At 32.9% G+C, this 23,645-nt stretch overlaps 1 protein-coding gene across 4 annotated transcripts in view; it reads left to right on the top strand.

Moving 5' to 3' along the window:
* Positions 1-23,427, top strand: part of LOC105345552 (low-density lipoprotein receptor-related protein 4) — a 34,349-nt gene extending 10,922 nt beyond the window's left edge. Inside the window, exons 2-22 of one of the 4 annotated variants that reach the window (XM_066074389.1) lie at positions 3,212-3,647; positions 4,068-4,320; positions 5,120-5,267; positions 11,604-11,714; positions 11,900-12,160; positions 14,490-14,640; positions 15,103-15,240; positions 15,521-15,626; positions 15,717-15,855; positions 16,130-16,246; positions 16,902-17,129; positions 17,434-17,614; positions 18,191-18,318; positions 18,401-18,557; positions 18,675-18,787; positions 21,393-21,518; positions 21,632-21,802; positions 22,153-22,323; positions 22,407-22,580; positions 22,808-22,984; positions 23,093-23,427. In XM_066074389.1, coding sequence (XP_065930461.1) covers positions 3,212-3,647; positions 4,068-4,320; positions 5,120-5,267; positions 11,604-11,714; positions 11,900-12,160; positions 14,490-14,640; positions 15,103-15,240; positions 15,521-15,626; positions 15,717-15,855; positions 16,130-16,246; positions 16,902-17,129; positions 17,434-17,614; positions 18,191-18,318; positions 18,401-18,557; positions 18,675-18,787; positions 21,393-21,518; positions 21,632-21,802; positions 22,153-22,323; positions 22,407-22,580; positions 22,808-22,984; positions 23,093-23,406 — 3,800 coding nt within the window. In that variant the 3' untranslated portion in view covers positions 23,407-23,427. Of the gene's footprint in view, positions 1-3,211; positions 3,648-4,067; positions 4,321-5,119; positions 5,268-11,603; positions 11,715-11,899; positions 12,161-14,489; positions 14,641-15,102; positions 15,241-15,520; positions 15,627-15,716; positions 15,856-16,129; positions 16,247-16,901; positions 17,130-17,433; positions 17,615-18,190; positions 18,319-18,400; positions 18,558-18,674; positions 18,788-21,392; positions 21,522-21,631; positions 21,803-22,152; positions 22,324-22,406; positions 22,581-22,807; positions 22,985-23,092 lie in introns of those variants that run through there. The other 3 variants (XM_066074390.1, XM_066074391.1, XM_066074392.1) reach the window with 3 other exon arrangements.
* Positions 23,428-23,645: the final 218 nt, after the last annotated feature.

Here is a 23,645-nt window from a genome sequence, read left to right as displayed (position 1 = left end):
GGAATTATTAAATTTCCATAGACCTTTTCCATGAGTAAAGTTTCCAATTTTGAGAGTTAATAAAACTGGAGAATGGTCAGACTTGTAACTTGATAAAATATCACTTTCTTGTACCATATTTAGTAGAGAATTTGAAACCAAAAAAAAATCTAAACGTGCCTGTTTGAATGGGCGAGGTTTGCGCCATGTATATCTTAGTTTTTCAGGGTGAAGTTCTCTGAATATATCTGATAGGTTGTGGTGAGAGTTTATTTCCAACAGTTTGTCCCTAGCTTTGGCATTATTGATATGCTTATAGTTGTGATAGTCTTTGTCTGGGTTTAATACAAGATTAAAATCCCCAACTAAAATGATATTATCATTCTTAAAATTATTTATAGCTTCTGATACCATGTTATAAAAACCAGGATTATCTTCATTAGGGCCATATATAACCGCTAAACTTACACGTATATTACTCAATTCAATATCAAGGGCAAGGAAATTACCAGAATTGTCATTTACTGTATTATGGACTTTGTGCTCAAAATTATTATTTATAAATATTGCTATACCTCTAGACTGAGAGGTAAATGAATTAAAATAAACATCGTATCCCCATTCATTACGTATGTCTGTTTCCATATCAATAGTAAAGTGAGTATCTTGTAAGCATAAAATATTACATTCTAATTGTTTATAGTATTGTAAAACATCTTTCCTTTTCTTAAAATTATGCAGACCCTGACAATTTGCTGATATTATTTTAAGCTCAGACATTTAGGGTGGAATATAACGATGAGAATATTTTACCTTAGCTGTATGTCTTGTTGAGTCGTCCTCATGTTCACAACTAGAAAGTAAGAATAGATTGATAGGGAGAGTAGATAGAGAGTGCATACTGATTAGATATAGAGATCTGTGCATCGTTAAGAGAGAGTACTTAGGTGTTTGGTTATTTACAATTTATAAGTTTACATCGGATATGCCACCTGAATGCTAATTACAAAATATGTCAATACAGAGTTTATAATTCCGGTTACGGATTATAATATACTGAAGCTTCAGGCGGCATTCTTATTTCCGTAATAATAAACGGTTGCGTGAAAGCAAAAGTTTATATTAAAAAGATGTTCACTTTAACACTTTTACGGAATGTAGAATGTTTTACTCAAGGATCAGGTTGGCGACCTCGTTGACAAGACCCTCCATGATGGTAAAGCGCTGAGGCCCAATGTGCTCCCCCATCCACCTCGTAACGACTATGGCAACGTCCATGATTTGATTTTCTCGCATGTATTTGAGTAAACGACGACCCGCTCCATGCTCGCCATCGTCATGATAGTTTTCAATTAATTTCCCTTGTTCCATGAAACGGTAGATGAGTATTCTACTGTCTACACTGGCGACATATGGATCAATGCAGACTTTTTTGTAGAAATTTTGGGCCTGGTTTACAGACCCAACTTTGGTTCCAGTTGCGTAGAATTCCGATCCATTCTTTTGTATGGGTTCGGTGTTCATCGTGACGATGTCATCCAGTTGCTCACTCTCGGTCTGATCAATTTTCAGAACAGCTGCATTGGAAAGTAATGGTACCTCCTCACTATATTTGGATCCGTTTGGCAGAACAATGCTATTTCTAGATATCTTGACAGAGATGTTTTGTTTTTTAAGTGAGTCTGATTTGTCAAAGAGTTTGTTTCTTGCGGATACAAGTGCGGGAGGCTGCCGCTGGGGAGTGATATAAAATGGAAGGGAGACTCTTGCAATTTTTTTACTTTTTTGCGCATTTAGAATTTCGTCTTTTTTGTTACGGTCAGTCAACTTGGCTGTGATTGTTACAGGTCGATCAGACTTCTTATGAAGAACTCCATTTCTGTGAATTCTGACGAAGCTGACATCTACCCCAAGTGTTTGTTTTATGAGCGCCGGCATGCTGGCAGCTAAGTCCTCGTTAGGGGTATACTTGAAATTGTGTATCAGGATGTTATCCCGCATAGACCTGGATCGAAGATCGGTTATTTCGTTGTCCATTATGGACATCCTCCGATCCATACGAATAACCACTGATCGCAAAAGCTCTAGCTCTCTGCGTAGATTGATGTTTTCGGTCTTGAGTGTAGAAATATCATCATAATTGCACTCCGCTTGCTCACCGACGTATTTAAGGTTTTCATTGAGACCTTGTTGGTTATCTCGCATCTCCTTAAAATTATTTTGCAAATTTTTCAAAGAACGTGACACCGTTACATTTACTTCTGGCGGATCATTTAACGGTACTTGAGTCGAGGTATGAACCGGTTTTGCAAGCTGTCGGGAGTTGGTCTTTGTCTGGGTCTGGGTCTGGGTTTTGGCCGCACTCTGCTGTGAACTCTTCTCAGAGTTTTTCCTTAGATTATTTGATTTAATTCCAGGTTCCATTGCATGTGTGTTTGTTGCACCCTGATCTCGATTTTTGATGTATAGAATCCAACATAAATCAATGACACACACACATCAATCAACTTTTACGGAATAAGATCCTTTTTAGGCTATATATCAACCAAACACCGGACAGAATTTTTAAGCGGCCATCTCCGACGGCTGTCACGTGATCTCGATACATCATCATTTTTGCCCGGATAAGTTTTTACAGGAACAAAAACAAACGTTGTACGGATATTCAAATTGGAAAATACTTACAAATGTTATACCAAGCACAATATGTTAACATCAAATAATTATATAATCGAGTGCTCCTTTCTAGCGTTAGAATTGAATTCCATTCAGAAGATAACATGCGCGGATCCAGAAAATTTTTTCAGGGGGGGTCCGAAGGATAATTGTGTTTGCCAGGGGGGGGGGGGGGGGGGGGTCCGAGGCATATTTTCGCGATAATTTTACTATGTAAATTTAATAAATTTTCATTTTCCAGGGGGGGGTCGGGACCCCCCCGACCCCCCCTCTAGATCCGCGCATGGATAAGGTGACTGTAATGTAGCTGAGATGGGACTGAATGCTATACCTTAAGCGTTTAGTCCTATACCTTTTCCATGCCCTCAATGATTAATATGGTTTTACTAAAATGTACCCCAATCTTGTAAACTATTTTTGATACAATTGAACTGTTTCTGAAATGGAGTTTTGAATTAAATAAATTGTTTAGTTTTTGACATTTTTGAATTTTTGTATTGAATAAATAAAATTGTTTTCAATGCCGAACGTAATTAAAATAAATATAAATGTTCAGGTTTTCTAAGCGAACAAGGACTAATTGTTGGAATGCACAACCCTGCATCAATAAAAGAAGTAACAGAAAATCCAGAGAACTCAACAAGCCCCTTCAGTGTTGCGGATCTATTAACAATATATCCATCTGACATAAAGATCACAAGCCTAGCATCCGATCCAAACAAAGGAGTCTTTTTTGTAGCCCAAAATAATACCATTTTTATCTGGCAAGATGATCATGAAGTTCCGAATTTTTCAACTGTGTACAATAAAATGTATGCAGAAATTGAACAAATCGCCTTTGACTATATTACGGGTAACTTGTATTGGTGCGATTCTTTGCATAATTGGATTGCTTTGAAACCAGCATACGACTTTAGAGAGATGATTTTTAAAGTTGTCATTCAAAAGGATTTATATAACCCTAAAGGACTCGCTTTGGATCCTGAGGATGGGTAAATATTTCAAATTACATATATAGTTGTTAAAAGTATTTTTCTTTGATGTCCAGGGTATTTCTTGTTTTTTTTTGTTGCAAATACTTTACCGATAGAGATTGTGTGGTTTGTAGTCGTTCTAGGCCTGCGACATGCGCATGCAGAAGGAATTTTATTTTTGGTGCAAGTAGTCAGTGGTGGTTGGGTTTTATTATGTTAAAAACGTAAGGGATTACTTGTAAGTTTATTGATAAATAATTGTATGACAAATCAAGTTGGATTTTTATTGACTCAAGTTATGTGTGATCACCCTTTGGACCGAATCCTTATTATAATACCGCATTTAACCAATGACTGCTATTTACTTGAGATTTTATAGTGCATGCAATTCATAGAAGATAAACTGCGAACTGTAGGTATAATTTTCTTTACGAACAGATTGATGTTTTTCTCCGATAATGGTCCAAATCCACGAATTGAGAGGGCCTCCTTAGACGGACAGGACAGAGTGGTCATTGTATATAGAGGCATATTAAGGGTTGTCTCCCTGACCGTGGATACTGACAACGACAAGCTGTACTGGGCAGATCACGACAGACAGACATTGGAGGGCTGTGATTACGACGGGTCCAACAGGAGGGTCATCAGACGTATGAACGAAGTGCCACTGTCAAGCCTTATCTACCATGAAGTAATATATACTAAAGTCTCAGTCACAACTGGTTGTCCAGTTAAGCTAGTCTTATATCTAAAGCAGAAATTGTAGAGTAACGGTTTTCTGTATATTCGTGTACTTTTGACGTTTTAATATTCACTTGCCTACGGTAAATTTGTCTCAGTACATGACCATAGAAAACAAAAATTCGAAAACTAGATATTTTTCCCAGCAGCTCTCTTAAAAGACGTCGATACGTTTTACTTGCGACTTGCAACTGCCGTTTGCAAAGCAAACATAGGTACGTTTCCCGATATAAAGCGTTTAATTGTTGAACAATATTAATATTTGATACAATAACTACACAAATTAAAACTTGTATTATTTTACAGTCTATTGTCATGAGTTTAAATGCTATAAAAAAGATTTATGTTATCGCAGAATTTTGCAAATTTAAAAACAAATACATGTATTTACATCTATGGAGTATGTTCCCCTCTGTTTCGTACGGAAACTTATCGTTAATTCATAGCTCTATAGAAACAGAGAGGCCTGAAATTTATATGCCCCGCTTATCGATTGGTCGAAATATAAAGCGACTGAAACTGACAGGACTGAAATTTAAACGTCCCGTTTATCAATTGGTTGAAACCTACAATTATTAGCTTTTTGAGACTAATATTTAAAATGGTTAATTTTTTTAATAATTTTTTTTGTTTTTGTTTATGTAATGTGTGCGTGAATGTGTGCGCACGTGTGTTTAATTTTTCATTTCATATATGAACTTCCAGTAACAAAACAATATCAAAAAACTAAGTTAATACTCTTTTTCCAGGATTCGCTGTATGTTGTCAGCTTAAATACCATGAATCTTTACGAAATTGATATAACATCCGACGCATTGCTCGACATTAGCAAGTTTCCATCAGGACAACCGTATACAGTTAATGTGTATCACACAGAGTCCACAAAATCATTTAAAGGTAAACAATGTATGTTTTTTATATTATATATATGGCATAATGTTCTTTTCTTTTTAAATCTTTTATAACACTTTACTGGTAATCAAATGCATAAGTATTACATGCAAGGAAATTTGTGAACCCACCTTAGTCAAAGTCCGACCATAAGGGAATTAAAATATTTGTTCATATGAAAAAATGGAGAATCTTTTAAAAACCTTTTCCAATCTTTTGCTCAAAATATTTCGCCATAAAAATGGCACTTGTGTTGAAGCATCTTAAGGTAGTGCAAATGATCCTTGACAGTAGGCTGCAACCACACTGTGCGTTCAGATTTTACATAGCAATAAAAGAAAAGAAGAAAATATACAAAAACCTTCTTTTCTAAAACAATTTTACCCAAAAAAAAAGCAAAAACTCGTGAAAAATCACCCTCAGGTATTTAAGATTTACGTTTGAACCTGATCCTTTGCGGCAGGGTGGGAGTCAAAATGTAATATGTGTCAACGTTTGAATACAAATGAAAGAAAAAACTAAAAAATTATCTTCTTAAAAAGTCCAAAAAAATACACAGAGATAACGTTTTTCTTTAAGCTTGTATAATGTACTTTACAAGATGTACTTTACTAAACTAAATTAATCAAGTGGGCGATATGCCCCATCGGTCTTTTGTTACAGTTTCTTGTAATCGTGTTTTAGTTCACATAAAATTGGATGAAATAGATAGATTACAAGCTTAAGTGGTCATTTCTCGTTTGTCCGTCCGTCGGCTGTCTGTGTTCAATTGTACGTGGTTTATAGTTTTTGTTTGGAGAAAAAAATTAAAAGTTCTACCGTCACACAAAGGTTGCAAATGTGTGTTTTGACCCAAGATCATTTGGGCGAGTGCAAGGTCACTTGAAGAATCAAAGTACTGAAGTACTGAAGGGAGTTGATTTTATCGATTATCATTTAATTAAAATCAACTTATCTTGCATGGCAATTAGTTTCTAGTCTGTATTTGAATTAGGCTCTTTTTTATTATATGAATTTTTAGACTTTTCCGACAAGAATTTCGAGAAACCCCATATGAATCATGTTGTGTAATATTTAAAGATAGATTTGGCATTATCCTGTTATTTACTTCGCGAAGTAAATAAGTTTGACGTTGTTGACGTTATCGTCAAATGTGTCAGAAGTTTTCACAATGACATTTAATGTGCATTCTTACTTCAATTATACACATTCAGCACACATTTCCATTCCAGTCATTGTCGGTGTCCACAAGCATATATTCATTTATTCCGTAAAAACATCCATAAGATTTTCATTCTTATTGTGGTTTTAGTGTAGGTAATTGGTTATGTTACCTTTTCATTTCAATTATTATACTCATGGTATAAAACTCAATCCGCCTCCGCTTTTCATAAACTAGAGTTATCGGTATTGAAAGAGTTATCCTCTCTGATAAAATTTCTGCTTGGATTAAGAATTTCTATAATCGACTTTTAGGCTAACACGTTATTATTATAGTATCAAAGTATGTTCGTAATCCTTCACTTAATATATATGAAATAAATGATTTTAAAAGATGACATTCCCTTAATTTCTCCGTAACGTATAACAATATCCGGTTACGGAAATTGTCGAGCATTAACTATATATATCCCTACTTCTATCGGTAAATATCCCGTTTGCCTTCTCTTGTATTGTAAAACATTGAATTCTTCTCAGGAACAAATGCAATTAAGGACCATTAAAGTTTCTACCTTGACTGACAACATTTCATTGCCTATTGATTGTGCTAGTTATGAGTAAATTTCAAGGTTTTCGTCGATATTTACTCCTGTCTCCGCTTTTAAATGAAAAGTTATATTTATGAAACTGTTTTAAAATGTGCACTCCCCCCAAAAATTACCAAGCCCCATGTTTTATATATCTCTCCCCCAAAGAAACCCTTTTCCCGGATAATCTTCCTCTTGGGGAGCTATTTAGAATGATATGTCTCGGTATATATATACTCCTGTTATTTACTTCGCCTCTGTATATATATATATATACTCTTGTTATTAGCTTCGCGAAGCGGCGAATAAGTTCCAAGGGTTTGCGTCGGTATTTACTCCTGTTATTCGCTTCGCTTTTAAATGAAAAGCTATATTTATGAAACTATATATCTAGGCCTATGTAATCCTGTTTACAGAATAAATGGCTACAAGTTTAATTGTTATTACGGAATAAATGGATACTAGTTGTACGGGCCAAAAATGACAGGAGTCGAAATGTGTGGAATTAAAGTCATGTTGGGTCGAGTAGATAGAGTGAAATAGGAAACAGAGTACACAGATATTATGCAAATAGATTTGACGTTAACGTCAACAACGTCAAACTAATTTACTTCGCGAAGTAAATAACAGGATTATGCCATAGATTTCAAACTATGAATAAGTAATCGAAGCAATTCTAAAAATTGTATGGATCCAAGCACTGTTGATATCGAACTCTAGTCTCGTTCAACCAGACGCTCGGCTGTCTCCGTTTATCTCCGACAAGCAAGAGAGCCTCTCTGTTTGTCGGAGATTTACGGAGACAGCCGAGCGTTTGGTTGAACGAGGCTATATTAAAATCTGGCGTAGGAATACATGAGACTATAAAAATACTTAAGTTGTTCGTATTGATTAAAGTTTTTTTTAAACATTTAGGTATAATTGAATAATTATGTCACTGTATAAAAATTTAAATCTCAAGAAAAATGCATCAAAATATGAAATTTTTAATTTACACAAAGCTGTCACTGCATAGTTAACAAAGTAGTGCGAATCGTAATGTGTGCGCAAATAGTAGAATTCACCGAATGCCCGATACTATACATGCAAACTTCATTCATAGATAGATCATAATTATTTTAGAAGTATGAACCCTTTAAATTCTGAGATAAAAAGTCAGGGCTATACATAATGTATACGTTATACAACGTACAAATTTAGTGGTTAAAAGCAGAGGGCTAGAGTCGGTGGAATCTCAGATAATCTTAAGGCTTACACGTTTTCGTTGGAAACCCATGCAAATGGTCCATGTATTGTAGTCCTTTTTTAAAGGACAGCAACTTGTTCTTTTATTTTCAAGAACTAAGTCTTGTCAGCGGTGATGATTTGTGCTTAGGTCCAAACACTGTTTCACTTTCGGTTTGCCAGAGTAACTGCATAGGAGAGTTGATTAAAATCAACTCCCAAAAATGGAACATTCGTATCCGGTCTTTCATAAAATCTTTCTTATGGAGAATCATTGAAAGTTCTTACTTACTTAAGGATGTGACATGATTTTGATCCAATTGAGCAAATCTAGGTCACTGAAGAGATGAATGTTATACTTTCCAGTCTATACCTTTCTTAGGCAATCGGTTTTTGGAACGCAGTTCGCATTTTACAATTGAATAGTGAACTGCGTTCTAGAACGCAGTTCACTATTCAACTGCGAAAAGGCCAAAATCTCACAAACCAGAGTAGACCACCAAATTTTCACGGTGGCAGTGGTATACCATCAGTAAATGCCCCTGGAAATTTTGAGCCCCAAATATGAATCTTAAATTTTAAAATTGCGAACTGCGTTCTAGAACACAGTTCACTATTCAATTGCATATAAGCCCAATTCTCAAAAACTATAGATAACTGCATCACTAATTTTTACAGTAGTAGTGAAATACCACTAGTAGATGCCCCTAAAAATGTCGGGCCCCAAATGAGAATTCTAAATTTTGAATTGCGAACTGCGTTCTAGAACGCAGTTCACTATTCAATTGTGAAAAAGCCAAAATCTCAAAAACTAGAGATGACAACTTCACCAAATTTTCATGGTAGCAGTGGTATACCACCAATAAATGCCCCTGAAAATTTTGAGCCTTAAATATGAATTTTGAATTGCGAACTGCGAACGCAGTTTACTATTCAATTGCATATAAGCCAGATTCTCAAAAACTATAGATAACTGCATCAGCATACTTTTACGGTGGTAGTGAAATACCGCTAGTAGATGCCCCTGAAAATTATTTGCCGCAAATATGAATTTTAAATTTTGAATTGCGAACTGCGTTCTAGAACGCGGTTCATTATTCAATTGCGAACTGCGAACTGCGTTCCAAAAACCGATTGCCCCTTTCTTATGAAGAAACACTGAACGTTCTTACTTAACATAACGATCGCTCGATTGCTTATGACATGAAGGGATTGGTTAAAGTTCAAGTTCATTCTCGTTAAAGTAGTGCATCCATTAATTAATCTGATATCTATCTAATCGAAAAAAGTCTAGCTTTATATTTACACTTCGGAAAATCCAATTTCAGATCCTAGTTTTGTTTGTTAAATTGCTAAAAAAAATCAAGATGTCTTAACAAAACGTTATACTGCTAAAAATAACTTAGATGAACCGTTGCTTAAAGAAACAGTAGAGCCGAAAAACAGGTTGTGTGTTTAACTTCAGATTTACCCACTGTATCATAAGAAAATAAGAAATTATGTTGATTGTGACAGATGAAGTACACAAAAATCCCTTTCAAATCCCTAATTAATGTTATTATGAGCTTCCGGAAATTTAAGGGTGGTACAAACCGGATTAATCTGATCTATCTAATCGTTTATTTGTACCACGTGGACTTTGATTGATAGTAATTGACACGTGCTGAAAACTACAAAATCTTCGCCCGACTACGGTCATCATGAAATACAGTGTAAAAGGGACTTTTTAAACGGAACCCATGATCAATTTTCTCGATAATTTATAAATGGTTTGCCAATATCAGTTCATTTTAAAACATAAATAAATATGTCAAATGACCCGTTAAAACGCCTCACTTACAAAATGAATATAATTTGTAGCAACCTCTGTGATAAAACGCAAAATACTTGCTTACAAAATAATTCCGGTGATTTTAAAACTATGAACAATTATTACCTATGAGAAGTAGAAACGACATATTCTATCAACAAACCTGTCCAGGAGAATCTTTGCGAGCCATGCATGTGTTGTTTTTTTTATAGTAAATACGCATGCGTAATAGTATAGAACTAAATATAACAAGTTATGGTTTTTTTGATTAATTAGATATAACACATTCTTACTTCTATATTAAAGCCCGCTAGATATACTAGTTTTAAGATAAAACGTTAATTGCTTTTGAATATATCTTTTGATAACAATGCAAGACTACGTATAACAATTTTTTTGTACAACGATTTATGTTCGAAGTTGCCTCAGTCAGGTGAATAGTTCAAATGTATGTCTAATATTTGAACTTTAAATATTCTGAAAGTTTGAAAAAGTCATACCACCGCCGGATAAAGAAAATCAATTCATTTTATGTTACTAACCTAAACAAATTTCAGTGAAGAAATTTTACCTGTTCAGATTATTATAAGAAAAGTTATAGGTAAAAAGAAGTAAATTGACACAGCTAAGCTACATTGATCTACTGTCATGTTCCAGATTCACCAATTTTTGTGATCGGCTTCGGCCGATCACTGTTGTGTCCATATGAGGCATCCGGCAAATGCTTCCACGTGCACACACATTCCGCTTGCATAAGAAGTTCTTATAAAAACTTGAAGATTTGGTTCAGTATTTATATAACATTTTACTCAGTTTTATTTCAATTCATTTACCTTAAGAAATGCAAACATACATTAAATACAGTTCGAACTGTTAATTCAAGAATGCAAATTTTGTCTCACGCGTAAGAATATCGATGGGAAGATTCATTCAGTTATGCAGTTGACCTCGGTGAACTGACCTCGATCATAAGAAGATGCTCCATGAACTGACCTCGATCTACTGATGTTGCATAATAGAAGCTAGCTTGATTTATAAACAAGGTTACGTTATAATACGACCTCAATAGCAATTTATGATGGCATTCAATGTTTTTCAGTCGCATTATATTATTTTAATACCACTCTTTCTTTGTTAATGTGTTAATGCTATTTGAAGAGCCCTTCTCAGTATTCTGAAGAAGAAGATACATTAACATTTAATAATTACGTTTAAAATATAAAACTAGACAAGGAGTTTACGAACGGCTTTCCCCAAATTTATTTCAAAATTAAATTTGTTGACGGTTTATAATGATGAAATTATGGTGTACAGATTCAAAATATTCTATATTTTGTAAAAATACAGTACTTTTTAAAATTATTTTATATCAAACTGATCATGTTGATTACTTCTAGCTATCTATATATCTTTATTGCCGATCATTCCTTTAAAAGGAAAACTTGTTGGAACTGTACCACAACTGTTGTTTGTCATTGAGGAGCGCCATTTTACACATCAGTCATTTAAACAGGACAATTGTAAACAAACACAGCTCATATTTTTTTTCATTATTGACAGATCCGTGTTTAACCCTCCATTGTGACCATATATGCATAAACACGAAGTCAGGACCAACATGTGTATGTTCCGATGGCTTTGAACTGAATCGTGACGGTAAAACGTGTACAGGTAACACACTTATCGACGTTAATTTTTACAGCAATCAGATGATGAACCATGAATTTTCCTTCAAATACAAAAACAGTACTTTTCTTTGTGTGTGAGTTTGCAAATCATCGTTTCAATTTAACGGAACCATCATTTTTGGTACAAGTTGAATTATTTTGAGTACAAAGTGATTTTTTTAATCTCAGATATATCTTATATTATGGATGGGATGTTTATTGTAAGCAACGCCTCCATGTTTGCGATGCACAGATTACACTCTGTCGATGGTCAAAGAAGCGTATTACATTCAGTTCAACTTCCTGTCACTAATATTGAAACATTTGATGTGGATACAAAGACAAAAACTATCTACTTTGTGGACGGTGGAAGCAGATCTTTAAAGAAACACGACATTGTATCATTAATAACTAATACTTTAACTTCAGTTTCATCAGCTACAGTGACAGGTATAGACTTCAAATATTAACCTAAAAATAAAATCATGAACAATATTTCAGAGCTGGAATATGATTGGCCAATGTTTATTATTTATCTCATGAATTTATTTTTACTTGTACAATCGGATTGCTTCTTATTTTAAATAATTAAGTGCAAAATTAAGTTACTATTTCTTTGGAGAGGATAAAAAATAAAACAGAATCTAAATAAATGGAAAACACTGATATGCATTTAAATTATTAATTTTACTCTACACATTTATCGTATTTATGGTGTGTATGATGTCTTAAGTTGTCCTTTATTCCGTTTTGTTCATAAAAAACGACTGAACATAATAACTGCAGTAAAATTTATATACAATAAAATATCTTTATACTGTAAATAACATAATGGGACCAACTTGAATGTGTTTTACTTAAAATTTTAAAAGATAGTATAAACCAGTTTATTGTAAAATTATGAACAAAACCATATCTGTTTCGTGTTAGGATTACAAGTATTTGAAATTTACAAAATACAGTTACACCAACAAAAAAATAATACAATATTGAAGATTCCTAGTTAAACGCGAGAAAGTAATATCCGCGTAAAATCGCAAGAAGCACCGTTCGCGAATTTCAAATCTCTGCATTATTTTCTGAGAGATGAGAACTATAAGAAACAAAAAGGAATTTCCACGTTCGCGATTTTACATTCTCGCGATTTTATACAAACAAGCTAGATTGTGGAATTAAGTATTCGCGTAATATAAGGACTTTACAGTAAATGCAAGCATCAACAGAACAATCGAAAATTTTTTTTTTCATACAAAACATATTTAAAAATGAAATTTTATTGACCTTTGCAGTATTTGAAAAATCAGAGTTAAGTACACCAGCCTGTTGTTTTTTAAAATATCAAAATGCAAATTTTTTTATCTACATATCTTCACAATAGAAACCAGGGATCCTTTCCTATGCTTAATTGTTGACTTCTTGTTTAAAATTTTGGAATTTCTAATTCATAGTTGGTACCATCTTTCACCAACCCCCAAAAAAGGGAAAGAATAGATGATTAATTTCCGAAGCAATTGGATATGAATTATAGCTTAACCCTAAATACAAGATGTTTAATGTAAGCGTTTTTGCCTATATTATGCATTGAGGATACAAGCAATGGGTACCTTAAAAGATTGTTACTTATTGTCACCTTAAACAAAAGAAATCAACAGAAGACATATGCATATCTATACCTATAGATTAAGACATTTTGTTAATAAACTCAAACATGCCTCAACAAGAGTAACTGCTTACACATATGGTATGTTAACACAAGACCTATGATGTTCGTAAGCTATGGTTTAATTTTACCTGATAAGTAGTTTGTATAAAATTAATCAAAACTCTACTTTAATTTCGATCAACCCCGATATAGCAAGCAATAAGAGAAAGGTGGTGGACACGCATATGCAGATCCAAGTCAATAGCAATTTGTATTAAAATATATGATTGCAAAAGAATGATATTGAATAATCACGCAAAGAGTAGATCTTACTTAGACTATGTACATTGAATTTGAGTTAAGACAAATGTGTAATGAATAAAATAAGGCAGTTTGTTTCTTGAATGCGCGATTGTAGTTTAATGGATAGAGCGATGCACAGCCTCTGGTGAGAGAATAAAGTGATAGAACTTTTCAGAACGGGGTAACCAAAAACGCGGGTTGACTAATCAATACCAAGGCAAATACTCAGTATAGGAAAATTCGTCAAGCATTACTGGCAGATATCTTGGATTTGACATCTTTGGTTTATACAAAAATTAATAAATATAATGTAAAATATTTATGAATAAAAATGTGCATAGGTTACCGTTTTTTAAGTTCATATATTTTTATAGCACGACAGATGGGTTGTGTAGTAAACCTTATATACAGTCAAACTTCTCGTAATCTTGAACTAGATGGGACTGTTTAAAATTTTCGAGATATCCGAGTATTTGAAATATCGAGAGTAAAATACTTTAAAAAAAAGTAGTTGAGACTTACAAATCACTTCGACATATCCATGGTATTCGAGATATCAGAAATATCAGTGTTCGAGATATCCAAGTCCAACTGTATTTATTTTTATGTCATGAACAGTCTTTATGAATAAATGCAGAAAATGGGAATGTTGAATACGACGGCGGTGGTTGACCCCATCCCCAGTTGTTTTTTATCAAACAGTTTTCTTTTCTGAAAATCTATTTTGGGACAGTTGTCATAAGTAAGCAATAATTGAAATTGTTATTATGTCTTCAATGTCATAAACGACATATTCGATATTAATTGTATTTGTTATGAAATAACTTATTTCAGACTTATCGTTTGACTGGATTTCAAAGCGTCTTGGATGGATAGAGCCGACTCTGTCCAGTATACGGTCCTTCTCAATCAATGCTCAAGCCAGTGCTACCGTATACACCAACCTGCAAGAACCTACGTCTCTTACAATAGATCCCCACAACGGGTAGGGAAAGCATTGGTAACGTTATTTAATAATAGTTCTTTTGTTATGCATATTTGTGTCATTTCCGGAAAGGAATGTTCTGCGTCACCAAAAACCCACCAGTTTGTTAACGAACTGCGAATAAAATGCGGTTAGGCTATTTATGCAGTGGATCTAATTGCTTTTGGTTCCTTGTGTAATTTGGATAAATCTATATAAATCTCATTTTATTTGTTATCAATATTATTTTACAAAATAAAACAACCCTTATTCTATCTAATGGCAAAAACGACGAAAACCATATTATTTTGACTTGAACTTATGTTTGCTTGGTCCTCCGAAATAAATTCATAAATAATCACTGAAAAATACATTTGTAAATAAGCATGAATAACGGATTCATATATTACCATCAAAGCTAATCAAAACATTACAAGACATTAACATTACCATTTATATGTTTTACGACTTATTTTCTGCAAGCGTACTATACTGGATTTCGGGGACATCAGTACGAACAATAGTCCAGGGATCCTGGACAAGAGATATACCACAAGTTTTAATAACAGCTGCAAACCTACATAATCCAACTTCTCTACAGTTTGACGTTAAAACTAACAGGTAAACTGTATTTTCGTTCGGTGTTCAAAGTATAGAAAAAATGTTTTGTCAATTAACGGTTATAAATGGACTCTTTAAAATGTTGCAATTAGGTATATGCTTGACAAAAGCAGCATTTCAAAGCATTAATGAAATTAATCTACTTTAGGAAATACTATTCCGATTATAAATACATAAATAAGTTAAACAATGTTACTTTATACTTAGCTTTTTCAGGGTCCTTTTTTTTGTCCATCTGTGTACATACTTGATTTGATGCATTTTATTTTGTTAATTCTAGATTATACTGGCTAGATCGGTCGGTAATAAAAAGTTCGATGACAAATGGAAGAGATATCAAAAGTCATATCAACACAAAAGGCGCCATAAAAACTATTGCATACAAGGTTATTTTAAATAGATTTTAGATATTTAAATAAGATATGGCATGGTTTACGTAACACTTGCAGAGATCATTCTATTTTAATTGGTTTTAGGACTTCTTTGGTTGGATAAACAAAAAGGAAATTTATTTTGCACGAAGCATCTTTAAAAACGCAGATATTACATTTAATACTGTGCAAAATGCAAAGGATATCGCTGTGTTTGATTCAACTTTGCAAGAGGATAGACGAGGTAGTAAAGATTATTTGGTGTGAAATCAGATTAAAGAAAAAACCATAACAATATAAATAATTATAAAATCGTAATGTTTTTAAAGTCAGTGACATCATATTTTATATATATTTTCACAGTATGTTATAACGAATACTATAGATATTTAATGTTTGCATCAATTTTCTCTAATACGGTGATATTCTAAAGGAATAAATACGAATTTTAGTCTCCTTTTTTACTTAGATCGTGTGTTTTACAAAGTGCTTGTCTAAGTTACTTTTTCTAAATTCAGGTACCTGTCATATACAAAACGGACATTGCGGAGGACTATGTGTTCCAGAGGAAAATGGTCGCAGATGTGAATGTGATATTGGTCTTCACCTTCAAAAAGACCAGAGTTGTGATAACGGTTAACATTCCATTTTGATTTATTAAAACAATGAACGTAATACTTTCTTTACAAATTCGTACATGTTTACGGATCGCCGACATTGTAGAAAAAAATGATTAGGCTTGTTGTTAGGTTTACAATTAATTTATTTCTTGAAATCAATCAAAATTTTGGTTATTACTGTCTTTTTTTTTTTTTTAATCTTTAAACTGCTTATAAATTGTTCATTAAGAGTGAAGCAAGGAATTTGTTTGTTATAACTGAGTATTTCATTTGATAAATTCCCGTAGAAAATAATTATTCCAATAATTAACGTTACGGTACTAATAACGTTAAACTGGCTTGCGTCATTTCGTGATTTCCGTGATTTAACTAATCGTTAAGCGTAATAAAATGGCACAGAATATTCATTTAAAACATAAGATAATAACATGTTTTAACAAAATAAATATATCTATATGTAAAATTGTTGAAAAACAAACCAATAATTGTAAACCCATAAAAAGCAAGCAAGAAACGTGTATATTTATCGAGTAAAAAAAATGAATAGAAATATTAGATTTGACCGTGTGGGTTAATGATTAGCTTTATAAAGAGATTTCAAATGCTATTGTGTTGGGCTGTGTAAATTGTTATCGATTATGCTAGACGAATACCTAAATCTTAATTGTAGATGTTCTTTTGTCGAATTTTATTGTGGTCACTGATTTTACGCACGGAAGAATACTCCAGGTTGATTTTCAGACTGGGACTGTGATAAAATTACCAATAACAGCAAACAGATCCCCGGGACTAGTGTTGGAAAAATCAACAACGACTCTCTTCTACTGCGAAACCTTTACGAAAAGTATAAAATATACAACGTTACAAGGAGACAACACAACCTATTTCTACACAACAGGTATTCAATTTAAACCGTTCATATTACGCAAATGTATTTGCCAGGATGTTCTAGTATGACAACTGGTTTTATATCCTTACTGGTGTCTGTTTTTATATATTACAATCTTTGTATATTATCGATTTCTTTCTTGTGAAGCTGTTTCGGGTACTCTAAAAGTGGTTATTTTCGTGTGGGAGAAATTTACACTGGCTAGGCGGAAAGCTTAAAACCACGTTATAAACTCCTGCGTTTTTGTTTTTTGATCTTTAGTACCATTCTAATATTTATCGTTTTTCTATTTTCATTAAATCACTGTTTTCAGGGTCTTCATATGCTGACCGTCTGGCCATCGACTACTCCACGGGTAATCTGTACTATACGGCTGTAGGTCCTACTACATCCCAGAGTTATATTGGAGTAGTTCACAGATCTACATCTCTCCATAAAACGCTGATATATAACCTCCATAGTCCTAAAGACATCGCTCTTTATTCCTCCAAAGGGTAATTTAATCAATTAAATTATTGCTTCATTTTAAAAGGATTCTCCTTTTATTTGAGAACACATTTTTTTACAACCAAAGTAGAATGATTATTAAAACATATAAATATCATTGCTAGATAAAACATGTAATCCCCCCAAAGATCTATATTTAAAAAAAAACAGAGTATTTTTCATTAGATATCAAACTTAGTAAAAATTGGTTAGATAATATCATGAATTTTAAAGACTAGACTAATATTTAATTTAATATTTGGATGTAATGATGAGCACATTTTATTGATTTTACGGAACTGATCATAATTTGTGATTGCTATGCATAGAAACTCAATATAAAAAAACATTGAGTCTCTTTTTTGCCTACGTTATCTTTTAAGTCAGTAATTGTGCAACAATACTTTTCATTAAAAATGCAAATTTATTTTAATTTCAATGGAACAGGTTTACGCGTTTATTAAAATGAAAGTAATGAAAGGGGATATAAAGTTACATACAGTAATTGTATTCTATGTATCGTATGATTTTGAAAGTTTTAAATGTATTCGAGCAACTTTGTATCTGATAATGTTTTCCTTTAGGTATGTGTTTTGGACAGAGTTCGGAAACACAGCTCAAATTGTTAGAGCAAATATGGATGGAACATCCAAAAGCTTCATAGCAAAAAAACAGATTGGATGGCCTAATGGGCTAACTTTGGATTTTAAAAGTAAAGTTTGCACACATTTTCATTTGAAATTTACATCATTGATGTTCTTTGTTGTATCTAACTTAAATCATTTCTTATATAGCAAACCGATTGTATTGGACGGATGGGTATTATAACCGCATCGAATCATCTGACCTCAATGCTGGAAATCGTCAGGTTCTGGCGACTGATAATGATGCTCATTTAATGAGTATTGTGATCCATGGGCAGTTTCTATACTACACAGCTTGGAATCGACAGTTTGTTTTTTCATACTCTTAGTATAATTTGTTTTACTTTAATTTATAAAATTAAACAAAATATACGCCCAACTGTTTCTATGTTTACAAGAAGAATGTTTGGTGTCTATATTGCAGGCGAATAACAAAAATCAACAAAATAACGGGTTTAAAAGTGCCTTTCATGTTGGATTATCCCGAAATTGGGCGACTAGATAGTTTAGATATCTACACTGATGATATTCGAGACGGTAGGTGTTATAAATAGCTGCGTAGTCGGTCTTTTTGGGCATATCACAACTTCGGCAGACTCTTACAGACAAGGTTTACCATTAATTGCATGGATGAATACTATTTTCACTTTAAATGAATACTATTTCCTTCATTAAAACTCTAGTATCATTTGATTTTAAACAGCTGAAAATTAAATGTACTTTAGGAAAAATCCTAAGTCTCCCTAACTAAGCTGAAACATTTGATTCCAATCTTGGCTTCACATACTTCAATATTTTTAAAAGAAATAACTAAATGAAACTTCATATATGCTAAAAAATAAGAAACCTGGTTAAAAATCAAATTTAGATTCTTTGTTAATTAAAAAACCATTTCTAAGACAATTTTGAGCTCCGCAGTTGATAATAAATCGCTTGTTTCCTTAAACAACACAAGCTAAAGCTCTGTCACTGAGGTTAAGTACAAACCTGAAGTGCATATGTAAAATGATGTTTTAAACATTTCATTTCTTATTTATTTTATTGTTTGCCTTTAAGACGGGGTCACCTGACCCCGTCTATTGGTTTACTGTCAGCCGAATTCTCAAACCGGAAGGCACGCGTAGAACACATGAATTGAGTCTACGCGTAAGAAAATAGTGCAGAAAGTTTTCATGCATTTCAGAAATATTTATTATAAAAACACGCATAAAATCTTTTTAAGTCCTTTGTGTATAAACAAAATTCTATTTAGAAAATAAACAAATAGTTTTATTGATTAAAACATTCTTCCTCGGGTTCAAATGTGGAATGAGTTACGTAACTGAATGTACAGCGCCGTTGACGATTCAGTTGGTGTACGAGCTCATTAATCAATAGAAGAGGTTGATGGTAGAATCGAAATCAAAGTTCCCAAACGTAATGTGCCATTTTTGAAAAGTTGTGAATTTTATTTTGACAATCTTTAACCTTAATACTACCAAACTTCATGCGCAAGCCGAAGTTATAGTCGGGACGGGTTATACAAAGATGTTTTACAAATTAAATAGGTGTACAAAGAAAATAAAAACAAGTCTGAATTTGCCTTTTCGTTCGTTGGCTCTTTAGTTGATTAAACTGAATTTAAATTTTAAACAATGCATTGTAAGCAAAATCTATAATAGATTATACATTTTGGAAGACTTTTACATCATATAATATATACAATCTTATCGATTAAAGAACCAGGTTAAATGTTAATGTTCATGTTTTCCGCCTTAGTTGGAATCAGGCTTGGGGTGAATTACAGTGTAAAATAATGCATTACATTACCATTACTTCATGAATGAGGGCATTAAATTACCATAACCATTACTTAATTTTCTTGAAGTAATGCATTACATTACCATGACATGAGTAAAATAATACATTACCATTACTTTGTGAAAAGTCAATAAGTTTTAAAAAAGTAATTTAAAAACTAAATAAAGAGTTTTTGTAAATATTTCATAAATAAAACATGCTTAAAATATTTACAGGTTCGTGTTCATGTTTACTATCAGGTTCAAATGTAATGACTTATACAAGATTGCTGTTGCACTTGTATTTCTCAAAGTAAGGTTGGTCCCGTAACATTTACACGCTAATGGCGGAGTTGACAATCTCTGTTGTTTATGTCTCTGATTTTCGGAGTATGATCTGAATTTTTAATGAAAGGAACGGTTGTATCGTAATTAGTGTAGGTGATGCACGAGTTTACACAAAAAAATAGTAAGTGGCGAAAGGATTTATTTTTACCTATTAATTTTGCATGAATCGCAAATGAAGAAAATCGTGTCAGATAAGTCGGTCTTAAAAATCAAAATGGCGACCGTGACATTTTTTTTATTGCCAAAGTTTTTGGAAATTTATTGTAAAAAAATATTTCTAACGTCAGGTGCCTGTGTTTGTTATCGGTATACAAATGTTCACTTTGTTTGTTAATTCAGCAGTTTTAGAGTTTTCGCGGTTTTCATAAAACTTTTATTACAGATACCGTCCGACTTTGAATAAATCTAATGATTAAAATTATCTACTTTGATATAGTTGTTTGATTTTTCTCGGTTAGTAGTAATTTTAAAAAAAATTCCTTAGGGTCTTATTTTACATAATATACCGTTGTGTCAATTTTCTACAATTATGAAGGATGAGATAGAGTAAAATTTAGATAAAGTATCAGACAATTGCAAAAAAGCTGAATTAACATAGATTGTAACAAATAATTCAAACTCATAAATTTTGGAAGCATATTCGAGGAAATTAAGGACAATTACAAATTCAAATTTTCAATAACCCGTCTTTCAGTACTCTCAGTACTTTGATTATTGACATTGGTGTTAATTATGAGTAAACTTACTTTTTTTAAATGTAACAGTGTATGTATGTAACAATATATGTCTTTTTTATCATATTGAAATATAAAAAAAATATTCCCAAAATCTATGCATAAATTTCAACAATATCTACATAGAAGAATGTACATTTCGTAATTTTAATTTTGGTGAATCTTTAAAAACCGCCAAAATAGGCCAAATTATATTTCAGCTACTAAAACAGCTATAAATATAGATTGAAACAATCGTACAAACTTGTGCTGAAAGTTTTAATATTATGCATTTTGTTATAGTTAGTTCCAGTTGCTCGAACCTAAATGGTTTGTGTAGTACGTTTTGTTTTCCAACTCCAAACGGGAGGACATGTGGATGCCAAGACAACGTTAAGCTTCAATCAGACCAATTAACCTGTGAAGGAGGTTAGTAGATTCCACTTGTGTTCTTAAACTTTAGAAATTTAGCTTGAAGAACTAAAACATGAAATGAACGTGTATTACACAAGGTCGTAGCATTAACTCTCTCAATTCGTTAGTTTCTAGATGTCAGACGTTGCATCATTCCGTGAATTTCATCGACTGCCGACCGTATCCAGGTTTGACTTGCAATTTTGAATGCAAAGCAGGCTATCGAAATGCTAGCACTGCCACAGCTACTTGCAGTACTACTGGAATATGGGTTCCATCAATAGATGAATTGTGCAAAGGTTTGTTTTTCTAAGATATTTGAAAAATACTAACAATGAAACATTAAGAATATGAAGAACATTGATCAACTACAGTATATTTTGCTTTAAGCAGTACAAAGGATTTAAAGAATTATTCTGATATACGTATAATAAAATCGGTTTTTTTTCTTCTTACTCTAACAATATTAGAAATGAAGCTAGAAAAGCAAATTTGGATACTTGCTAATTGATTACAAGAACTGAATGTTCCTCAACGACGGTTACCTATTTAAATGGTTCTTTTACATGTTAAACCAAACATGTTTTCTTTCAAATTTATAGGCAATAAAATATTAAACATACACTGCACAATTACATATCATTTTTAGAGACATTGTGTCCAATGTATCTGGACAATGCTGTATTGTCACCAAGCTGTAGTAGAAAAATTGGGGATCTATGTACCTTCTACTGCATGAAAGGCTATCTCCCGACTTCATCAACCATGGTGTGCACATCTGAAGGAAAGTGGAACGTTGATACAGATACACTATGTTTACGTAAGATTTAGCTTTAATGTCTTAAATCAAATGCTATATTTGTCAGAATTTTCGCTAATATATCAATGATTTTTATTCTGTAGCAATGTTGTGTCCACTGTCACTGGGTACTGCTGTTTTATCATCAAGCTGTAGTAGAAGGACTGGAGACTCATGTACTTTTTATTGCGTTGATGGTTTCATTCCTACAACATCTGACAGATTGATGTGTACATCTGATGGGACGTGGAACCTTCACACTGATACTTTATGTACACGTAAGAAGTGATTCTTGCTATATACGATATTTTATTACATCAACTAACATTTGTAAGGAAACATTGGTAATCAAAATTTACAAGAAATAAAGAAAGTCTAGAGTATAAGATATTTTTAAAATGCATCTTAGCTTGACTCAGCTTGGAATGATACTTACTAAATTTTATATTATATCATGTTGCGAAACAAGAAAGTAAAAATTTTCAAAAATATATATTATTCATAGCAAAGTTATGTCCAGCAACAATAGAAAATGGCCATCAATCTGAAAATTGTGAAAGACGAATAGGAAATATATGTTCGTTTACTTGTAATGAAAAATATATATCGGTCATTGATTCTAAAAACATAATATGTACTACCGGAGGAGTATGGAGCTCAGACACTCAGCGACTGTGCAGTCGTAAGTTGTTTATTAACATAAAAGGAAATAAATTGCACTCTGAACACTGTATTTTTGCTATAATTTAAGCGTGTCATATAAATGCTAAATACATGTTCTTATTTTCAGCTATGAAATGTCCCTTGGACGTAACCAACGGATATGTGTCATCGACTTGCCGGGGTATGGTCGGGGAGAAATGTGACGTATTCTGTGGGGTTGACGCCTCAATAAACACTGCTCACATCATATGTCTGACTTCGGGTGCCTGGGACATAGATACTGCTGATATATGTCGACTGCATCGTGAATATGGTAACTTTTACCTTATTGTCGTTTATAATGACCTTGTCTGTTGGCTCAATTGGTTTTTACATAACATTTTGTGCAATGTTTTTCTTAAGTTGTACCTCTGTGTGTTCATTTACGATATAGTAAAGTAAAGGTTTGCATTGAAATTTTAAATCAAATGGATTGCGATTAAGTTAACGCAGCAAATATTTTCATGCTCTTGTGATATATATCATTATATTTAAATAATTCAATTCTGGTTGTAACGTGCTTTCTGATTGGCTAAAGAAATATTTTATTTCATATAAAGAATGTTGCCTACGTCATAGTAAGACTAACGTCAAAAATGTATCAATACGCCTTACGTTACGTTTGAAATTTGTTCAATTTT

This window comes from Magallana gigas, chromosome 2, assembly GCF_963853765.1.
Source record: "Magallana gigas chromosome 2, xbMagGiga1.1, whole genome shotgun sequence".
Taxonomy (NCBI): Eukaryota; Metazoa; Mollusca; class Bivalvia; order Ostreida; family Ostreidae; genus Magallana; species Magallana gigas.
This window is presented reverse-complemented; position numbering and strand designations above follow the sequence as displayed.